Source organism: Chiloscyllium punctatum, chromosome 33 (genome assembly GCF_047496795.1).
Source record: "Chiloscyllium punctatum isolate Juve2018m chromosome 33, sChiPun1.3, whole genome shotgun sequence".
Lineage (NCBI taxonomy): Eukaryota > Metazoa > Chordata > Chondrichthyes > Orectolobiformes > Hemiscylliidae > Chiloscyllium > Chiloscyllium punctatum.
The window spans coordinates 29,405,504-29,426,252 of NC_092771.1; the positions used below are offsets into that span (position 1 = coordinate 29,405,504).

Sequence of the window (20,749 nt, forward strand, 5' to 3'; positions counted from 1 at the left end):
ACATGGCTTTTCAGCAAAATAAAATGTAATTCTGCAAGTACAAATTCACCCCTCAAACATTTATGTGTGTGCATGCAGGGGAGACCAAGTGAGTGTCTGCATGCGGGGGTGTGAGTGTCTGTGAGAGACTGTGTGTGTATGTGTGCGAGTGTAATGGTGTATAAGTCAGTGAGAGGATGTGTGTGTGGGTGTGATTGTGGGGTGTGTATGTGTGAGCATATGAGAGTTTGTGTATGAGAGAGGGTCTGCATGAGTGTGTGTGGGTCTGCAGGAGTGTGTGTGTATGTTTGTGTGTGTGCACTTGTGTGCATGTGTGTGAGTGAGTGTATAGTTTAGTGGGGTCACCTGTAGTGTGACATGAACCCAAGGTCCCGGCTGAGGCCATCCGCATGGGTACCAAACTTGGCTATCAGCCTCTGTTCACCCACTCTGCATTGATGCCTGTCCCGAAGTCCACCTAGAAGGACAGTCACCCAAAGGTCGGAGGTCAAAGGTTCCGGACCACTGAAGTGCTCGCCGACTGAGAGGGAACACACTCTTTGTTGATTGTTGTGCGGTGTCCAGTCATCAGTTGTTGTAGCATCTGCTCAGTCTCACCGATGTACCATGCCTCAGGCATCCTTGCCTGCAGCGTATGAGAGAGACAACGTTGGCTGAGTCGCATGAGTGCCTGCCACGTACATGGTGGGGGGTGTCCCCACACATAATGGTGGTATCCATGTCCACACTCTGACACATTTTGCAGTGTCTACCATGACAGGCTTGTAGGGCGTTGTCCTGAAAGCCGGGCAGTTTGCTGTGAACAATGATCTGTTAGAGGTTTGGCGGTTGTTTAAAGGCGAGCTGTGGGGAATGTCTTGGCGAGGTGCTCATCCTCATTGATAATGTGTTACAGGCTGTGAAGAACATGGTGTCGTTTTTTTGCTTCCTGGGAAGTACTGGACAATGAAAGGGTATCCTGTCGGTTGCAGCTCGTGTCTGTCTCCTGAGGAGGTCATTACGGTTTCTCATCATGGCACATCAGAACTGGCAGTTGATGAGTTGGGCATCGTACCCCATTCTTATGAGGGCATCCTTGAGTACTTCCAAGTGCCCGTCATGTTCCTCCTCATCTGAACAGATCCTGCGTATGCGAGGGCTTGTCTGTATGGGATGGCTATTTTAATATGTTTAGGGTGGAAGCTAGAGAAGTGAAGCATTATGAGGTTATCCATGGGTTTGTGATAGTGGGAGGTGCTGATGTGCCCATCCTTGATGGAGATGCATGTGTCCAAGACACTAAAGAGTCATCCATGGTGAGTTTGATGGTGGGATGAAACTTGTTGATATCACCATGTAGTTGTTTCAGTGATTCCTTGCCATGGGTCCAGAGGAAGAAAATATCATCAATATACCTGGTGTATAATGTTGGTTGGAGGTCCTGTGTAGAGAAGAAGTCTTGTTTGAACCTGTGCATGAAAATGTTGGCATATTGGGCACCAAATTTGCACTCCAATTTCTAAACTATAGGGATTCTAAGTTTGCTGTCATTCAGCTTTTCTTCTGTCCTGGCCTGCTATCCATTATCTCCTTGTTTACCTAGTCCCTTGATGTCTCTCTCTCTCTGGGCTCCATCCCCCACAATCCACTCACCCTTCCCCAGCCAGCAGCACCCCCCCCCCTCACCCAATCCCCCACTTCACTTTCAGCGTGAATGCCACTTTTTCTCAATTGCTAACAGTTCTGATGAAGAGTCATGGGACTTGAAAAATCAACTTTGCTTTCTTCCCACAGATGCTGCCAGACCTGCTGAGTTTCTCCAGCAATTCCTGTTTATGTTCCTCCCTGACAGCCTTGTGAGACCCAGTGTCTCAAGAAGACAGTTCACCTCCAGGACACTTAGAGATAGGCAAGACACAGCCAGGCCAGCAATCCCACATACGGTAAAAAAAATATACTTTTTAAACATGCCACTTTCTAAATTGCATTGAATTGAGAAACAGGAAGCTGTCCTTTGTTTCCTTCTACTCCTTTAAGAATAACTTCTCTTTTTTTTAACAGAATTCAGAAACGGATTGTGAAACAACTATTGAGATTTTTCAGCAATAGACCAGGAAACTGACATGGCACTCACTGCGTTGCTGTTCAGTCTGTTTGTTCTACTTCAACAAGTTAATGGTAAGAATTAAACTTCACCTGGAAATGTCTGTATCTATCTGTATCTCAATGGAGAAATATAAATATTTAAGTGGCAACTCCTACTAGCGCTGTTGGTGTTTGGATGTCTAATGAGGGCACATCACAGTCCTTGCTTTCAGAAAATGTATTCACTAGCCATCACAAGATTATTATGAATCATTGACTGTTTAAAATTTGCATGAAGTGAATAAGAAGAGATTAGAAGAAAGTTCTTTACACAGACGGTTTTGCCAGCTAGATAGCTGCATATTTTATGCAGATATTTATTAATATGGACACGCGTATATATAGACACAAGTTGGTGTGTTTTAAATAAAAATTATACAAGCATTTGAACTAGATGTGGATACAGGAATGTGGAATGTGGAATGTGGAAGCAATGGATTTGACTGCAGCATAGGACAAACAGTTTCCATTTACGCTGGGCATGTCTTTTATTTTAAAACCCCGTGTTACAACAGTACAAAGATGATTGCATTAAATCCTCATATGAGGATTTGCTGCACTTGTACAGGGCTTAGTGAGACTGTACAGGAGTATTGTGTGCAGTTTCAGTCTCTATCTGAGGAGGGATATTCTGACTAGGGAGGGAGTGCTATGAAAGTTTACCAGACTGATACGAGATTGATTCCAGGAGTAACAGGACTGATGCCTGAAGACAGACTGTATCAGTTAGGACTATATTGACTGGAGTTCAAAAGAATGAGGGGGAGATCCCATAGAAACCTATAATGTTCTAACACGACTAGACAGGGTAGGCACAGGAAAGGTGTCCCTGATGGCCCATGTGTCCAGACCCAGGGTTCACAGTTTAAACTTTCGGGGTGCACCATTTAGGACTGAGAAGAAATTTCTGCACCTAGAGAGTGGGGAGCCTGTGGGATTGTCTGACACACAAAAAAAATTGAGACCAGAATAGTGTTTTCAGGAAGGTGTTGGATATAGTTCTTCGGGCTCAAGTATTCAAATGGTAGGGAGGAAAAACAGGAACAAGGTTCTGATGGAGCTGGCTTGAAGTGCTGAATGACATATTCCTTTCTTATTTCAAAGATACTTCATTCATAAAATATCTTCATATTCACACATAGTCACTAGAGCTGATCAGTTCTGTGCAGTCTCCACATGGAGAACGAACAAATCCAAGACATTTCTTACTGACACAAAACTACACTTACGTACATTGAGTCACTGGGAGGATCCGATAACTGGATGGACCCCCATTGTACTTTGGCAGAAAGACCTCCGAAGCTGATCTTTCCCCCCTGCACCTTGGCAGCAGCAGCATCCCTCAGCACGTAGGCCTTGGAACGTTCCAGTCTGCAACACTCAACCAGGGTTACTCCAGTTCCTATTTTCAGAGGTACAGTTAGTAAGTTTGCAGATGACACCAAAATTGGAGGTGTAGTGGACAGCTAAGAGGGTTACCTCAGATTACAACAGGGGTGGTATGGTGTGCCTATCCAGACTCTCTACCTAAACCTGTTACCTATTTTCCAAGGATCTGTATCCCTCTGCTCTCTGCCCATTCATGCATCTGTCTAAATACATCTTAAATGACGCTATCGTGCCTGCCTCTACCACCTCTGCTGGAAACGTGTTCCAGGCACCCAGCATCCTCTGTGTAAAGAACTTTCCATGTATACCTCCCTGAAACCTTTCCCCTCTCACCTTGACCTCGGGACTCCGAGTTCCGCACTCTGGGAAAAAGCTTCTTGCTATCCACCCTGTCTATACCTCTCATGATTGTGTAGACCTCAATCAGGGCCCCCCCCCCCCCCCCCCCCCCTCAACCTACTTCTTTACAATGAAAATAATCCTAATCTACTCAATCTCTCCTGATAGTTAGCACCCCTCCATACCAGACAACATCCTGGTGAACCTCCTCTGCACCCTCTCCAAAGCACCCACATCCTTTCGGTAATGTGATGACCAGAACTGTACGCAGTATTCCAAATATGGTCAAACCAAAGTCCTGTACAACTGTAACATGACCTGCCAACTCTTGCACTCAATATCCCGTCCGATTAAGAAAAGCATGTCGTATATCTTCTTGACCACTCTACTGACCCGTGTTGCCACCTTCAGAGAACAATGGGCCTGAACACCCAGATCTCTCTGTAACATGTTTCTGTGGTGCCTCTTATATCAGGGTCTTCAGGTGGCCTTTCCTCTTGAATGGTTGCAATTCCGCTGAAGCAAGTGTTGCGAGCATTCCCCTGATTCAGGTTGGCAGTTTCAGGTTTAGACTCAGTGGTTTATGTCCAGTTTAGAATGGTTTGTGACCTGGAGGGGAACTTGGAGGTTGCTCCCTGCCATTGCTGCCCTTGTCTTTCTTGGTTGTCGTGTGGTGCTGGAAAAACACAGCAGGTCAGTTAGCTTCCAGGGAGCAGGAGAATCGACATTTCAGGCATAAGGACCTCACCTACAACCCCAGAGTCTCCACATCCAACATATCATCCTTAAACACTTCTGCCAACTCCAACTAGAGCCCACCACCAAGAACATCTTCCCCTCCCCACCCCTCTCTGCCTTCCATAAGGACCATTCCCTTCGACAGCCCTTAGTTTGTGCCACCCTCCCCACCAACACCCCTCCCCGCCCCCGAACCCTGAGGTACCTTCCCCTGCAACCAGAAAAGATGCAAAACTTGCTGGTACACCACCATCCCTACCCCCCGCCCTCACCTCTATCCAGGGCCCCAAACAGTCCTTCCCGGTGAGACAGAGGTTCACCGGCCTCTCCTCTAACCTAGTTTACCATATCAGATACTCCCAACGGGGAGACCGCGTGTGAACTGAGGGAATGGCTCACCGAGCATCTCAGCTGGGCCCACAGGAGCTGACCTGACCTCCCAATCACTGCCCATTTTAATTCCCCTTCCCACTCCTTTTCCAACATGACAATTCTTGGCATCCTCCATTGCCACAATGAACTAAACCGCAAATTGGAGGGACAACACCTCACATTCCCCCGGGCAGCCTACAGCCCGGAGGACTCAACATTGAGTTGTCCAATTTCAAATAACCTCCCTTCCTACCCCCTGACTCCCTTCCCAGCCCCTCCCCATCCCTTCCACCACTCCCAGCCACTTCATTCTTCCCATTGACCAACCAGGTCCTAACCTCTGCCTGTCTTCACCTATCACTACTTCACCCTCCTGCCCCTGCCTCCCCTTTTATCTGCAGCTCCCCTTACACCCACCCCCCAGTCCTGAAGTAGGGTTACACCCAAAGCATTGACTTCTCCACCTCCTGATACTGCCTGGCTTGCTGTGTTCTTCCAGCCTCCTGTCTGTCTATTTTGGATTCCAGCATCTGCAGTTTTTTTGTGTCTCAAAAGAGATAGTTAGTCCATCATCACCTCTTCCAAGAATAAATTTGTCAGTTGAATATTTTGAGTGTCACTTGCTGTTTATCAGCTTGATGCTGGATATTGTAGGGGCTCACACCATCTGGGTACAGGTTGAAAGATTATAAGTGAGCCACATACTGCAATCATTAATCAACACTAGCTCTGCATCTAAGATGGAGGGAAGGTAATTGATAAGCAGCTGAGAATGGTTCAGTGTGACTGTTTCTCTGTGTAAGTGTCTGAGGGATGTTAAGAAAAGTTTAAACTCAGTGTTTGAAGGGAAAAGACAGGAGTGACTGATGAGCTAGATGCTGTTGTAGGGTAGGATATGGGTGATGGTTCTGGTTTTGGGAGCCTGTGTTCTGTGAAAGCCAGAAGATATGAGTGTGGTCAAGGGTATTAGATTGTGATAGGTTCTAGCAGCACTGAAAGTGAGGTAGGAATGGATGTTCCAGAAACACTGAGGGCAGTATGAGGAATGGAGGCTTGACAACAGAGCAGTCAATGGGAGCAGGTTGGATGGCTATCAAGCAATGAGATAGGGGAGGTGGAGATGGATTGTGAAGTCCTGCAATAAAGTGGACTTGCTAAAGGATGAAGGGATGAGGGAAGGATCTGGGGATGAATGCAGAACTTGTCCATGGATTTGACAGGGCCAGGCTGTGCAAGGTGTGGGTAAGAGAGGCAATGGTTTTTCCTGTTAGTGCGGCAGTTTTCAGTGAGTCCGGCATGTTCTCAAAGAGTCACCAGTGAGGAACTCAGGGTTCAGGCAGTTTCAAATAAGACTTTCCCTGCTACGCTTTGACCATTTATGGCTGTGATCACTCAGGTCTCAACTGGAAAAATTGTATCTCACAAATTTGAATGCGTTTTTTGAGCAAGTTACCAAAATAATTAATGAGGGCAGAGCATAGAATCCCTGCAGTATGGATACAGGCCCAACAAGACTCCCAGACCCATTCCCATATTTATCCATGACTAATGCACCTATTCTACACATCCCTAAACTATATGAGCAATTTAGCATGGCCAATTCACCTAACTTGCACATCTTTGGACTGTGGGAGGAAACCCATGCAGACACTGGGAGAATGTGCAAACTCCACACAGACAGTCACCCAAGGCTGGAATCAAACCCAGGTCCCTGGTACTGTAAGGCAGCAGTGCTAACCACTGAACCACCGTGCCGCTGAGCATTCAAGGTTGTTTGTTTGGACTTTGGTAAAGCTTTTGACAGGGTTTCGCATGGTAGAGTAATTAGTAACGTTAGGTAACATGAGATTCAGGGTGAGCTTGCCAATTGGTTACATAATTGGCTTAATGGCAGGAGACAGAGAGTGATGGTGAGAGTTGTTTTTTGACTGGAGGCCTGTCACCAGCGGTTTTTCTCAGGGTCCTCTTTTGTTTGTCATTTATATAAATTAGTTAGATGAGAACGTGTGGAACTGGAAAAGGTGCAGCAGGTCAGGCAGCATCTGAGGGGGAGAAAAGTCAACATTTCAGGCTGGACCCTTCTCCTCAGATGCTGCCTGACCTGCTGTGCTGATCCAGCGCCACACTTTATCGACTCTGACTCGCCAGCATCTGCAGTCCTCACTATCTCCTTGGATGAGAATGTATGAGGCACGGTTTGTAAGCTTACAGATGACACCAATATTGGTGGAATAGTAGAGAGTGAAGAAGATTTTTTAAGATTACAAAAGGGTTTCGATCATTTGGGACAATGGACTGAAAAATGGCGGATGGAGTTCATAGAACATAGAACATAGAAAAGTACAGCACAGAACAGGCCCTTTGGCGCCGAGGATTATTCCTAATCTAAGATAAAATAACCTAACCTACACACCCCTCAATTCACTACTGTCCATGTGCATGTCCAGCAGTCGCTTAAATGTCCCTAATGACTCTGCTTCCACCATCACCACCGGCAACGCATTCCATGCATTTACAACTCTCTGCATAAAGAACTTTCCTCTCACATTTCCTCTATACCTTTCTCCTAATATCTTAAAACTATGATCCTTGTGCCAGTCAATCCTGCCCTGGGGAAATGTCTCTGGCTATTGACTCTATCCATGCCTCTCATTAACTTGTATACCTCAATCAGGTCACCTCTCTCCCTCCTTCTCTTCAGGGAGAAAAGTCCGAGCTTAGTCAACCTCTTTTTGTAAGGCAAGCCTTCCAGTCCAGGTAGTATCCTGGTAAACCTTCTTAGCACCCTTTCCAAAGCCTCCGTATCTTTCTTATAATAGGGCAATCAGAGCTGGATACAATATTCCAAGTCTGGTCTCACCATGGTTTTGTAGAGCTGCAGCAAAACCTCATTGCGCTTAAACTCGATTCCATGTTAATGAAAGCCAAAACACCATGTGCTTTCTTAACAACTCTATCCACTTGGGTGGCAACTTTGAGGGACCTATGCACTTGCACATCCAGATCCCTCTGTTCCTCCACGCTGCCAAGAACCCTGTCTTTAATCCAATATTCAGCATTCAGGTTCGACCTTCCAAAATGCATCACTTTGCATTTATCCAGGTTGAACTCGATCTGCCATTTCTCAGCCCAGCTTTGCATCTTGTTTATGCCGCGCTGCAGCCTGCAATAGCCCTCAATACTATCAACAACACCTCCAACCTTTGTGTCATTGGCAAATTTACTAACCCACCCTTCAACCTCCCCATCCAAGTCATTTATAAAATCTACAAAGAGCAGAAACCCAAGAACAGAGCCCTCCAGGACACCACTCAACATTGACCTCCAGGCAGAACACTTTCTATCTACAAACATTCTCTGCCTTCTGTCAGCCAACCAATTCTGAATCCAGATCGCCAAAATCTCCCTGTATCCCATACTTCCTGACTTTATGAATGAGCCTGCCTTGGGGAACCTTATCAAATGCCTTGCTGAAATCCACATACACCACATCCACTGCCTGATCTTCGTGAACCTGTCTCATCACCTCCTCAAAGAACTCAATAAGATTTGTGAGGCATGACCTGCCCCTCACAAAGCCATGCTAATTGCCTTTAATCACACTGCGTTTTTCCAAATAGTCATAAACCCTATAGCTCAGAATTCTTTCAAAACCTTGCTGACCACAGACGTAAGACTGACTGGTCTGTAATTGCCAGGAATTTCCCTATTCCCCTTCTTGAAAAGAGGAACAACATTCGCCTCCTTCCAATCCTTTGGTATGACTCCCCATGGAGAGTGAGGAGGTAAAGATCTTCCCCAATTGCTTAGCAACATCCTTTCTCATTTCCCGGAGTAACCTGGGATAAATATGGTCTGGCCCTGGGGACTTATCAATCTTAATGTTTACCTAAATTTCCAGCACATCAACTTCATCAATTTTGATCTAATCAAGCTTATTTTCTAGCTCCTCAAAGTTCTCATTCACAACAAGGTCCCTTTCCTTAGTGAAAACCGAAGCAAAAAATTCATTTAGAGCTGCCCCTATTTGCCCAAACCACCATGCACAAGTTCCTTACAGTATCCCTGACCGGCCCTACCTTCTCCCTGATCATTCTCTTATTCCTCACGTATGAGTAAAATGCCTTTGGGTTCTCCCTAATCCTTCCTGCTAAGCCTTTTTCATGCCCCCTCCTTGTCTCTCCTCAGTCCATTTCTGAGCTCCTGTCTAACAAGCCTGTAATCCTCTAAAGCTGTGCTAGATTCTTGCTTCCTCCACCTTATGTAAGCTGCCTTCTTCCTTTTGATGAGAAGCTCCTCTGTTCTTGTCATCCAAGGGTCCTTAATCTTACCTCTTCTTGCCTGTCTCAGAGGAACAAATTTAAGCATCACTCACGACAACTGCTCCTTAAACAGCCTCCACATGTCTGCTGTGCCCTTTCTGTGGAACGATTGCTCCCAATCTGTACTTCCCAACTCCTGTCTGATAGCGTCATAATTTCCTTTTCCCCAATTAAATATCTTCCCATGGTATCTGCTCCTTTCCCTCTCTGTGGTTATGGAAAATGTGAGGCAGTTGTGATCACTGTCACCAAAGTGTTCTCCCACTGCGAGATCTGACACTTGTCCTGGCTCATTGCTGAGCACCAAATCCAAAATGGCCTCTCCCCTCATCGGTCTGTCTACATACTGAGTAAGGAAGCCCTCCTGAACACACCTGACAAAAACGGCTCCATCCCAACCATCTGCACTAAGGAGGTTCCAGTCGACATTGGGAAAGTTGAAGTCACCCACAACAACAACCCTGCTACTTCTGCATTTTTCCAAAATCTATGAGTTTGAGTTCTTTGATCTCTTTACTGCTATTACAGGGTCTGTAGAAAACTCCAAGTGAGGTAGCTGCTCCTTTGCTATTCCTAACTTCAACCCATACTGACTCAGTAGACAAACCTTCCTCAACAACCTTTGTTTCTGTAGCTGTGATTAGCAATACTACACCCCTTTCTCTTTTCCACCCTCCCTGTTCTTTTTAAACATTCTAAACCCTGGAACATCTAGCAACCATTCCTGCCCCAGTGAAACCCATGTCTCCATTATGGCCACAACATCATAGTCCCAAGTATTGATCCATGCTCTAAGTTCCCTTACTTCTGACATTTTTTGCATTAAAACAGACACAGTTTAACCTATCCCTTTGTTTCATCACATGAAAAACCTTCCTGATAGATTTACTACATCCTGTCACTGCCCCGTCTACAACTAAACCCCTCTCAGATGTGTAGCTCTGATTCCCAACCCCTTGCCAAACTAGTTTAAACCCTCCCAACCCACACGAGCAAAGCTCCCACCCAGGACATTTGTACCCCTCCAGTTTAAGTGCAACTCATCCTTCATGTACAGGTCTCACCTTCCGCAGAAGGCATCTCAATGTTCTAAATATCTGAAGCCCTCCCTCCTGCACCAGCCTCGCAACCATGTGTTAAGCTGCACTTGCTGACTACTCCTCACCTCACTATCTCGTGGCACCGGTAGCAAACCTGAGAACACTACTCGTCCTGCTCTTCAGCTTCCAACCTAACTCTCTGTAGTCATTTTTCAGATCCTCAATCCCTTTCCTGGCTATGTCATTGGTGCCAATATGTACCACGATTTCTGGCTGCTCACCCTCCCCCTTCAGAATCTTGTAAACCTGATTTGTAACATCCCACACCCTTGCACCGGGGAGGCCACATACCTTCTGGGAGTCCCGTTCCTGGCCACAAAGTCTCCTGCCAATTCGTCAAACTAATGAGTCACCTACCACTAGCGCTTTTCTATTCCCCCCATTCCCTTCTGAGCCACAGTGCTAGCCTCGGTGCCAGAGACCTAACAACTATGGTTTTCCCCTGGTCGGCCATCCCCATCAGCAGTATCCGAAATGGTATGCTTATTGCTGAGAGGAATGGCCACAGGGGATCCCTGCTCTGTTTGTCAGTTCCCTTTCTTCCCCCTGACTGTAACCCAGCTGTCCTTACCCTGTATCCGAGGAGTGACTACCTCCCTGTACATCCTCTCAATTTCTCCCTCGGCCTACCGGGTGATCTGCAGTTCATCCAGCTCCAGCTCCAGTTCCCTCACTCAATTTTCATGGGGCTTCAAATTATCTAAATTTCAATTTGGGATAAATGCCAGGTATTGAATTTTGGTAAAACAAACAGGGGTCAGATTTATACAATTAATGGTAGGGCCTACATTGGAGCAGAGGAATGTAGGGGTTCAGGTACATAATTCTTTGAAGTTTACATCACATATAGGCATGTGCTTGCCTTTATTGCTCAGTCACTTGAGTATGAGTTGGGACACCGTGTTGAGGTTGTACAGGACACTAGGAAGGCCTCTTCCGAAGTGCTGTATCCAGTTCTGGTCACCTAGTTTTAGGAAAGATATAAATAAGCTGGAGAGAGTTCAGAAGAAGATGTTGCTAGGTGTGGAAAGTTTATGTTATAAAGAAAAGATGGATCAGCCGGGACATTTTTCATTGGAGCATAGGGACTTTCACAAGAGCATAGGAAGTTGAGAGGTGACCTTATAGAAGTTTATAAAATCATGAGTGGTGTAGATAGGGTTAATGGAAGGTGTCTTTTCCCTAGGAAAGGGGATTTCAAGACTAACGGGCATGTTCCTAAAGTGAGAGGAGAATAATTTAAAAGACCCATGAGGGGCAAAGTGTGGAATGAACTTCCTGAGGAAGTGGCGAGTGTGGGCACAATTACAATGTTTAAAAGACGTTTCGATAGGTATCTGAATAGGAAAGGTTTGGAGGGATATGGGCAAAGAGTAAGTAAGTGGGACTAGTTTAGTTTGAGATTATGTTCAGCATGGACCGGTTGGACCAAAGGGTCTGTTTCTGTCCTGTATGACTCTATGAATCTGTAAATCTATGGATTAGGAACAACTAAACATTTCCACCAATTGTCTCAAACATTTTGAGATTATTGAGTCTGCAGTATAATTGGACATTGTGAATAAAATATTGTATTCTATATTGCTCTCAGTCATTGGATCCCAAGCAAATATCTTAATTCCAAAAATTTGTGAAAGAACTGACAATAAATAACTGACAACTCATTGTGTGATGTAAAAACATTCACACTTCCTTCATTCACAGTGTGATTTTCATTGCAAGTTTAATTTTTTTTAATTAAATACATTTTATTTCCCTCTGATTCTGGTATTTTCCTGCAGGCTCCATCAATCTCCATATCCTACAATCAGAGAATGTCCCCACTCTGCACTGTAACTCATCGTCTGGTGATGAAGACACTGGAACCTTGTGCAGGATCAGTGACCTCAGTTTGGAATTTGAGAAAATGACGTGTAGCAAAACAAAGAATAAACATGGTGATTGTGAAAAAAACAGACTTAAGAAAAGTAAACAGCAATGCAGACAATGCACAATGACCAAAGATGAAATGGAGACTAACTCAATGACATTCAATGTGAAGCCAGATAACTCAACAGTATTTACCTGCACCATTCCGAATTCCACAGGAGGATCCTTATCGATGTGTCCATCCTGGATCACACTCACAGGACCTGGATGTGAAAACTACCACCTGGACTTGGTAGTAAAGCTGAGTGGTATGTGAACTGGGTAAGAGGAGGTATTAGGGAGTGATTACGGGGGGAATATTTGAGAAATACAAAATGAGATTTGGTCATGTTTTAGGACAGAGAGCTGACATTGGACAATTATGGAGTCTTTATTAAGTTGTAATTACTGCATGTATAAACAAGTAGAGCCATGACAGACAGCTTACACAGATTTCCGAGGAGCTAGTTTTGCTGGATATTTTGTTGAGGAGGTAACAGCCCAGGTATATGGACAAACGTGTAGATGGGGTTAACGTGATCATTTCACAAAGTTCTACTTCAGATATTAATAAAATGATTACTGTTCTATTCAATGCTGTTTCTAGAATCTGATGAAATATTTTCTACTGACGAAAGCCCCTCATCATTGACAGCGCCAGAGGGAGACAATGTGACTTTACCCTGCCAATTTGAACTTAACCACACTTTGCCCTTCACTCTGCTTTGGATCACATCTGGAAATATTAACAAGTGCCTGTCCTCTGTTCACACTGAGGGATATGAATCTCATTCTAACACCCGCTGCTGTGTGGATGGCAAGTCAGCACAAAGAATCTTTAACCACAGCTCACCTAATCCTACTGCTAAAATACAGTTCCTCAACCTTACCATTCAGTCAGTGAAGGTGATGGACACGGGCAGGTATCTCTGTGTTATACACGGTGTGACGAAAGGGAAACCTATCTGGAAGATTGCAGCAAATATCTCCCTCACTGTGACAGAGTCGAGTGTGGAATCGACTCACAGCCCCACCTCAACATCTGGAATATCCTGGGGGACCAGTGATGGGACGCCCACAAACAGGAAACGTAAGTCTGACAGTTTGAAATATGAATCATTTAACACCAACAATAATTCACCTGAGGGATGTGTTGTGCAGTTTGTATCTGATGTAAAAGTTAGTTCAACTTCATTTGTTAACCAGTCACCCCAGGAAACCTGCAGTGAAGTCTGGAGTAGTGAATCCTCAGGCAACTCAATATCTGGAAGATACTCCATGATCAGCAGAATAGCTCACACAAACAGGAAAATTAAGTACAATAATCTGGATTATGAATTATTTGACATCTTTTAAACTGAAAGTAAACTGAAAGTAATGACCCCTCAGCTCTGTCCCCATCAAATACCCCTGGGACAGGGACATCAAGGGGTTAAAATACAGAGCAATGTTGCCTCTACTTAAAAGTCCCTTCTCTATTGCATCTTTTGCTCTTTCTCATTTCATTTTGATTAGATACTGCTGTGAAATGTCTCCCCTCGCTATTGGATTTTAGACATAATGATAAAGGGAGAATAGAACATTCAAACTGGGCAACCATTTTGAGCATTTCCTGTTACTTTGAAAAACTTAGTGATGTTATGAATTGGTATCCAGAACAAGGCATGATTCCCAACTCAGGTGGTCTGGGCTGACTTGAAGCAGCTGTGGATCTTTGAATCTAGGAAAACTCTTCTTCATTCACATTTTGTGGGGGTTAATGCTAACACAGGCTGTTCCCATCTTGTCATATATGGTCTTTTCCCTAATTCTGGATGGTTATGTCACATGTGAGTGAATTCTTAACTCCCAAAAAATCTCCAATTGCCTTCCCTGGCTCCCTAACGTCACATTTAGATACTTTTAGATACTGTCTTTCTGAACAAGACTCAATAGTTACTTTGGTTCATTGGGGACCTGCAAAGAATATGTACATAGTCCATTCCAAGATCCTCATGAGTTCCACTATCAAATCATGCCAGTCAGTATTCTTATTGCTAACATTACTTTCATATACATGAGGGGTCCTTTTCCATTCCTCCTTAACTACAGCATGCGGACATTGCTTGGTGCTGTTTGATGATCCTTGGCCAATTTAAGCTGTTCCCACTCTGTCCCAGATAAACAAGACTGTATCCTCTTGTAACATCTCCTTTCTAAGCACTGACTCAGCTTTTTCCATTGCGGCCATTGCCATCCAAAATAGCAAAGGCTTTTTGAACCAGTCACATCCGGGAATTTCCACACTAATCCCTTAATCCTTCACTCTTTTTCATTTTTACTTGTGGCGATTCCCAAATAGAGATGTGACAATGACTAGATTAGATTCCCTACAGTATGGAAACAGGCCCTTCGGCCCAACAAGTCCACACTGACCCTCCAAAGAGTAACCCACTGAGACCCATTCCCCTAACCATTGCACTTAATACTATGGGCAATTTAGTATGGCCAATTCACTTAACCTGCACATCTTTGGAATGTAGGAGGAAACCAGAGCACCTAAACGAAACCCATGCAAACACAGGGAGAATGTTCAAATTCCACACAGACAGTCGCCCAAGGCAAGGATTGAACCAGGTCCCTGGTGCTGTGAGACAGCAGTGCTGACCACTAAGCCACCATGCTGCCCAAGCATTTGATTGCATGAGATATTCTGTACCCACTTTTCAATGGATTGTTCTGCTTCTTCTTTCTACTTACTCCTGAAGACTGAGGGTAGTGGAGATGTGGAATTTGTACCTAAATCCCCACGATTTTTTGTAATTGAATGAAAATTATTCTGGTAAAATATGAATCCTGATTATTACCAACTTGTCAAAGACAAAATGGTACAGAAGCTGTAAAGGAGTTTGGAGAGATTTTGAGTGGGCATAGATCCCAGGCTGGGTTAGCTTGGTTGGCTGGACAGCGAGTTTGTAATGCAGCGTGAATTCAGGTCCTGTCCCCAGCTGAGGTCATTGTGAAGGTCCTATCTGCTCGACCTTGCCCCTCCCCTGCAAAGAGGCGACCCTCAGGTTAAACTCACCATTTCTCTCGAATGGGAGCACGGCTCTCCCGGCCATCAAATGAGACTCATAGGCTGTCCGAGAGTCCAGGTCATGGCTAGCCCGTGGGCCTGTATCAGTGGTTCCAAACACCTTTATGGAAATAAGACTTACACTTTAAAATCTGGATGTCATTCTTATCTTTTGGCTATCTTTTATTTCTGTTGGTTTTTAAATTCTGGTGTTGCACCAAGGTGGCTTGAGAATGTGATTTTGTACATTTTTCTCTGTGCTCATGTATTCTTACACTTGATATGCATGACAATAAAATCTAAATCTAAGCTTTACCTTTACTAAATGGAGTGTAATGAGGGAAGATATGAAATAGTCCAATTCAGCAGGAAGAATAAGAAAGAACGGCATTATTATAAAGATTGAGAGGTTGCAGAGCTCAGAGATGCAGGGGGATTTGGCTGTATTCGTGCATGAATCACAAAAGGTTGGCATGTAGGTAAAGCTAGCAATTCAGAAAACTAAAAAAAAATTCTATTCATTGCAAGGGGAATAGGTTTAGACGAAAGGTTATGATTCAGTTATACAGAGTATCGGTGAGATCACATATGGAATTCTTTGTACTGTACTGGTCTTCTTATTTATTTTTTTAATTCACTGGATGAGAGTATTGCTGGCGAGGTGGCACTTATTACCCATCCCTAATTGCCCAGAGGGCAGTTAAGAGTCAAGCACAATGCTGTGGGTCTGGTGTCACAAGGATGCCAGACCAGGTAAGACCAGCTGGGTTTTTCCAACAATCAACAATGGATTAATGCTCATCATTCCATTATTAATGCTGTTCTTTTTTCCTTTTATTGAATTCAAATTCCACCATTTGCCATGGCAGGATTCAAACATTACCAGAACATTACCCGGGTCTCAGGATTTACAGTCCAGTGATAATACCACTAGGCCCTTGCACTCCCTGAAGAATGTAAATACAATTGGAGGCAGTTCACAGAAAGTTTATTTGACTCATACCTGAAATTGGAAGATTGTCTTATGAGAAAAGGCTACACAGGCGATGCTTGTGTTCACTGATGTTTTGTAGACTAAGAGGCAACTTTATTGAAACACATTCCAGAGGACTCTTAACAGGATGGATGTTGTCATGACAATGGACCATAACCTAAAAAAAGTTACAGATATATTGATCTCTTAGGTGCAACATGTGTTTATTTTTAATACCAGCCGTATCTAAAAATCCAGTAATTACACAGATTCCTGAGAAGAACTATTGGAGGTTGTACCTGAAGAGTATCAACAGTAACTCAGACAGCAATATTTCAAAATAAAAGATGGTATGCAACCTGAACTATCATTATCTCTATAGTCATACCCTATAGTCATAACACATTTAAGTAGCAAATAAACTCATTAGATTAGATTAGATAACTTACAATGTGGAAACAGGCCATTCGGCCCAACAAGTCCACACTGACCACTGAAGCGCAACCCCCCCATACCCCTACATTTACCCCTTCACCTAACACTACGGGTAATTTAGCATGGCCAATTCACCTGACCTGCACAGCTTTGGACTGTAGGATTGCTTCTTGAACTTTAAAAAACTTAGTTTGATTAACCCCTTTCGAGATATAAATACCTTTGGTTGGATAAAAACGTCCACGAGGCAAGGGGTGCTTTCTAAATTAACCATGCTGTGAACAATGGAGGGAGGGGTTGAGTAAAGAACAGGAAACAGTACCTCCTCACCAACATAACCTGCTCCTTGTGCATATGTCTATTTGTTTATCATAATGAAACACGCCCCCCAACACTAGCATACCCACATTCAACACATACAGGCCAGGTGCTGCTATTAGTTTTTAACACCCGCTTTTATCTTTTGCCTGGAACTAAATTTCTTTCACCTCATGTTATGTCCACAGTTTGGGACACAACCCATAACCAGAACAGAATTGTAATGACATGGGCACCCTTGTGTGGGGACCAGTCATTAACCTGTGGCAAGGATGTTTCCTCTCATGAGAAAATGTATGACAATGTATAAACCCTTTAAGGTGGAGGTGAGGAGAGATATTTTCTCACTGAAGGCAGTGAAAGTGAAGGTGCACATTGATTGACTCTTGGTAAGTAAGGAGGGAATGTGGAATAAATCAGAACTATCATGGCCTTATTGACTGGCACAGCAGATTCCAATATCTGACTCCTGCCCCTTGTTTGTATGTTCATGTGCTGGAGATCTCCAATAAAAACACAAGTGCTGGAGACATTTAGCATATCTGGCATCATTTGTGAAGAGAGAAAGAACAGGACTAACATTTCCAATCCAGTGTATTGGAACTGTCTAAAGAAGAGTCTTATTGGACTTGACAGTTTGTTTCTGTCTCCACAGGTCTGTCGCATTTTAATGTTCTTGAGTTGTTCAGTTTAACCTAAGACCACAATTGGTTTGGATGAACAGTAGCCATGTGTTTTGCAGATCTCAGTGATGGCTGTTTTTCTCCAATAGCATTACCTTTGGGAGTAGTGCCCTTCTTGAGAAAGCAGGCAGAGCTTTCTCTCGTTACAAATCCATCTGTCTAGCTCTGCTATAAGCAATTACTTGATATTCAACAACAGGAATTGCTGGAGAAACTTTGCAGGTCTGGCAGCATCTGTGGAGAGAAAGCAGAGTCAATATTTTGGGTTCAGTGGTCCTTCATCAGAACTGTTATAGATTTGTTTCAGATTTCCAGGATCTGCAGTTCTTTGTTTTAGTTTATTTGAAATATGAGCCTTGTTGTTTCTACCCACATATCGGTTCACTGTCTCCAAACTGGAAAATGGCAGGGGATTTTTTTTTCATCTTCCACATGAGAACATCATGTAAAGTCAGGTAGGAAATGCAGGTTCTGAGTCTAATGCTAACATGTCAATTTCAGGAGAGACTGGTCATTTGTTTATTTCACAAATTTTCTCATGTAGCCCGATCTGTGGACAGCTGATTATTGTGACTATTTTCAGTTAGTGCTTTTCCTTTCTAAAACTATTCCAGTTTGAGAAGTTGCCTGGTATTACGCATCTGATGATGTAATTTGGAAATTGATAATCCATATTTTATCACAATGGTGACAATATTTGAGTATGCCTGAGGTTAGTTATTCCAATTCCTTTTGGGGTCGGACCAGTTTTAATGAACTCTATCTTTTATTCTAAGAACTTATAGTTATATCTCATTCAGGCAGCCTGGAGAGACATAACTATTCAGTAAAATGTTCCTATAATGTTAAATATAAATTAATTGTTCACATTTAATTCCATACGGTGACAGAGTGACATAATGACACAGTGACACATTAACACATTTCCACAGTAATACATTAACACAGTAAAACATTACCACAGTAACACATTAACTACAGTAACACATTAATACAGTAATACATTACTACATTAACATAGTAACACAGTAAAACATTGCCACAGTAACACAATAACACAGTAATACATTTAATGCATTAACAGAGTAACACATTACTTCAGTAACACATTAACAGAGTAACAGATTAGCACAGTAATACATTACCAGAGTAACACATTAATACTTTGGGGGCTGAATCTTTTTTTTGTCCAAGTGTCCGGTCATGTTGAGTTATTTGAAAGAGATTTTGTCCAGGAGACCAGGTGAGATGTCATGCTGTGTATTACTAAACTCACATCATTAACTATCTACCTTACTCCCATTCCTCTTGTCTGATTCTATTCCCACCTTGGATCAACTCACACTGCAAGGATATCTCATAAATTACCAGCTTTCGTGGTGCCAGTGCAATCTTTAAAAGACTGTTGTGCACAGGGACAAGCTCTGTCAGTCTGGAACTGCTCTGCATCATTCCTGATATTTGCCACAGATATGTCAGAAATGGGGTAATCAGTGTCCCACCTTTGTGTGGAGGAAACTGGGGGTGCTACTGAACAGGGTGGTGTGGGTGGTGTAAAGGTGGGGATGAGGGTGAGGTGTGGGGGGGTGGGGAGAGCTGTGCTTCCTCTTCCCCAGGAACACACATTAGGCCCAATCACTACCTAGTCTGAGATTGCCACCTGGGTTAAAGCAGTCTCAGCCATCTGGAGGAATACCCATCTTCTGTATGAAGAAGGTTAGGTAAGGTAGATGCCATTATCTTCTCTCTGATACCTCAGACTTACCCTCAGTCTGTTACTGCACCCAGCTCCCACTAAGGCTCATTCCATAAGTCTCACTATTGACTGCAACATCTTTCCACACTCACTGTCACCCTCCCCAACCCTGACATCATTAACCCCTGCTTTCCCTCTGTACTGCCTACTCTCCTGCTTGGGACACCTCCCAACTGCACCAACAGTAATAGCCGTGCCACCACTTCCATCTCCTGTAATAACTGCCTGTCTCTCATTCTAAGAGGGAAACAGTCCACAGTAGGGCAGAAAGTGTCAAGGGAATTGGTGGGCTGCCCAATATCCAGTTGCTCGCTCTTCCTGACCCTGATCTCCCTGACTGTATCCAAGCCCCCAGACTGGTATCGGGGATTACCCTTGGCAGACTCTGCTGGCAGCCCCTGAGTGAAGGCTATCTCCCTTCTCTTGACTGAAAGCTGCAGGCCATAATGACAAGCTTCTTGGCTTGGTGTCTGTGCTAAACAGCACAGCAAAACAGAAATACAGTGAACCTGCTTCCTCTCATTGGGGAGGGGAAATGTCCAAAGAAAATGAGAGGCCAGGGTACTGAGGGCATCAAGGTAGACACAGAGTGAGTGAATGCTATGACAGTAGGTGAACACCCTGGAGTTACCACCTGGTTCAGTCCATGAGTTGGGTGTGTCTCCCTGAGCACACAATATCCTTGCTATAGGATTTCAATGAGAGCTGCCAGTACAGCCTGAGGGGCAGCACTGAAGTATAGAAACATCCAGTAAGTGCACTGATGATTTTCTGTGATGGTTTTTCTTGGAGACTGTCACATGTCAGATGCCAATGTCTGTGGACAAGCAGTTTGTGTGGCAGTGCCCATGGATCATGTCCTGCCACGTTGGTGCCTGGTGTCCAACATGGAGGTCCTTTTGAGTGAGCAGCGAGCTGAATACGCCAGATACCCTCTCTGATTTCCGTGTCAAGAATATGTGATGTCCAGCTTGTTTGGCACATTCAGTCAATAGGAATCTGAATATTACTGAGGAGAGCTGTATCATTAATAAGGTGCTTTACAAACTAGAATCTTCCTTTCATTGGCAACTTGCTGCTACTTCACTGTGCAGCAACTGGCATGAACGATGCAGCAAGTTGCTCGTGACATCAAGAAACACCTTCCCAGCCTTCTTTCACAACTCGGTCACAATCTCACCTCATGAATGTCACTCAGGACCTCATAAAATTCCACCATTGTGTTTGTACTTCATAT

General features: G+C 44.0%; 1 protein-coding gene across 4 annotated transcripts in view; it reads left to right on the forward strand.

Moving 5' to 3' along the window:
- The first annotated feature begins 2,081 nt into the window (after window positions 1–2,081).
- LOC140458519 (uncharacterized) overlaps window positions 2,082–20,749 on the forward strand; it is a 29,734-nt gene continuing 11,066 nt past the window's right edge. For 2 of the 4 annotated variants that reach the window (XM_072553249.1, XM_072553252.1), the window contains exons 1-3: window positions 2,082–2,157; window positions 12,166–12,561; window positions 12,900–13,382. Coding sequence is in view for 1 of the 4 variants with exons in the window: in XM_072553248.1 (XP_072409349.1) it covers window positions 2,103–2,157; window positions 12,166–12,561; window positions 12,900–13,382 (934 nt within the window). In the remaining 3 variants the exon portion in view is untranslated. Of the gene's footprint in view, window positions 2,158–12,165; window positions 12,575–12,899; window positions 13,383–20,749 lie in introns of all 4 variants that reach the window. The other 2 variants (XM_072553250.1, XM_072553248.1) reach the window with 2 other exon arrangements.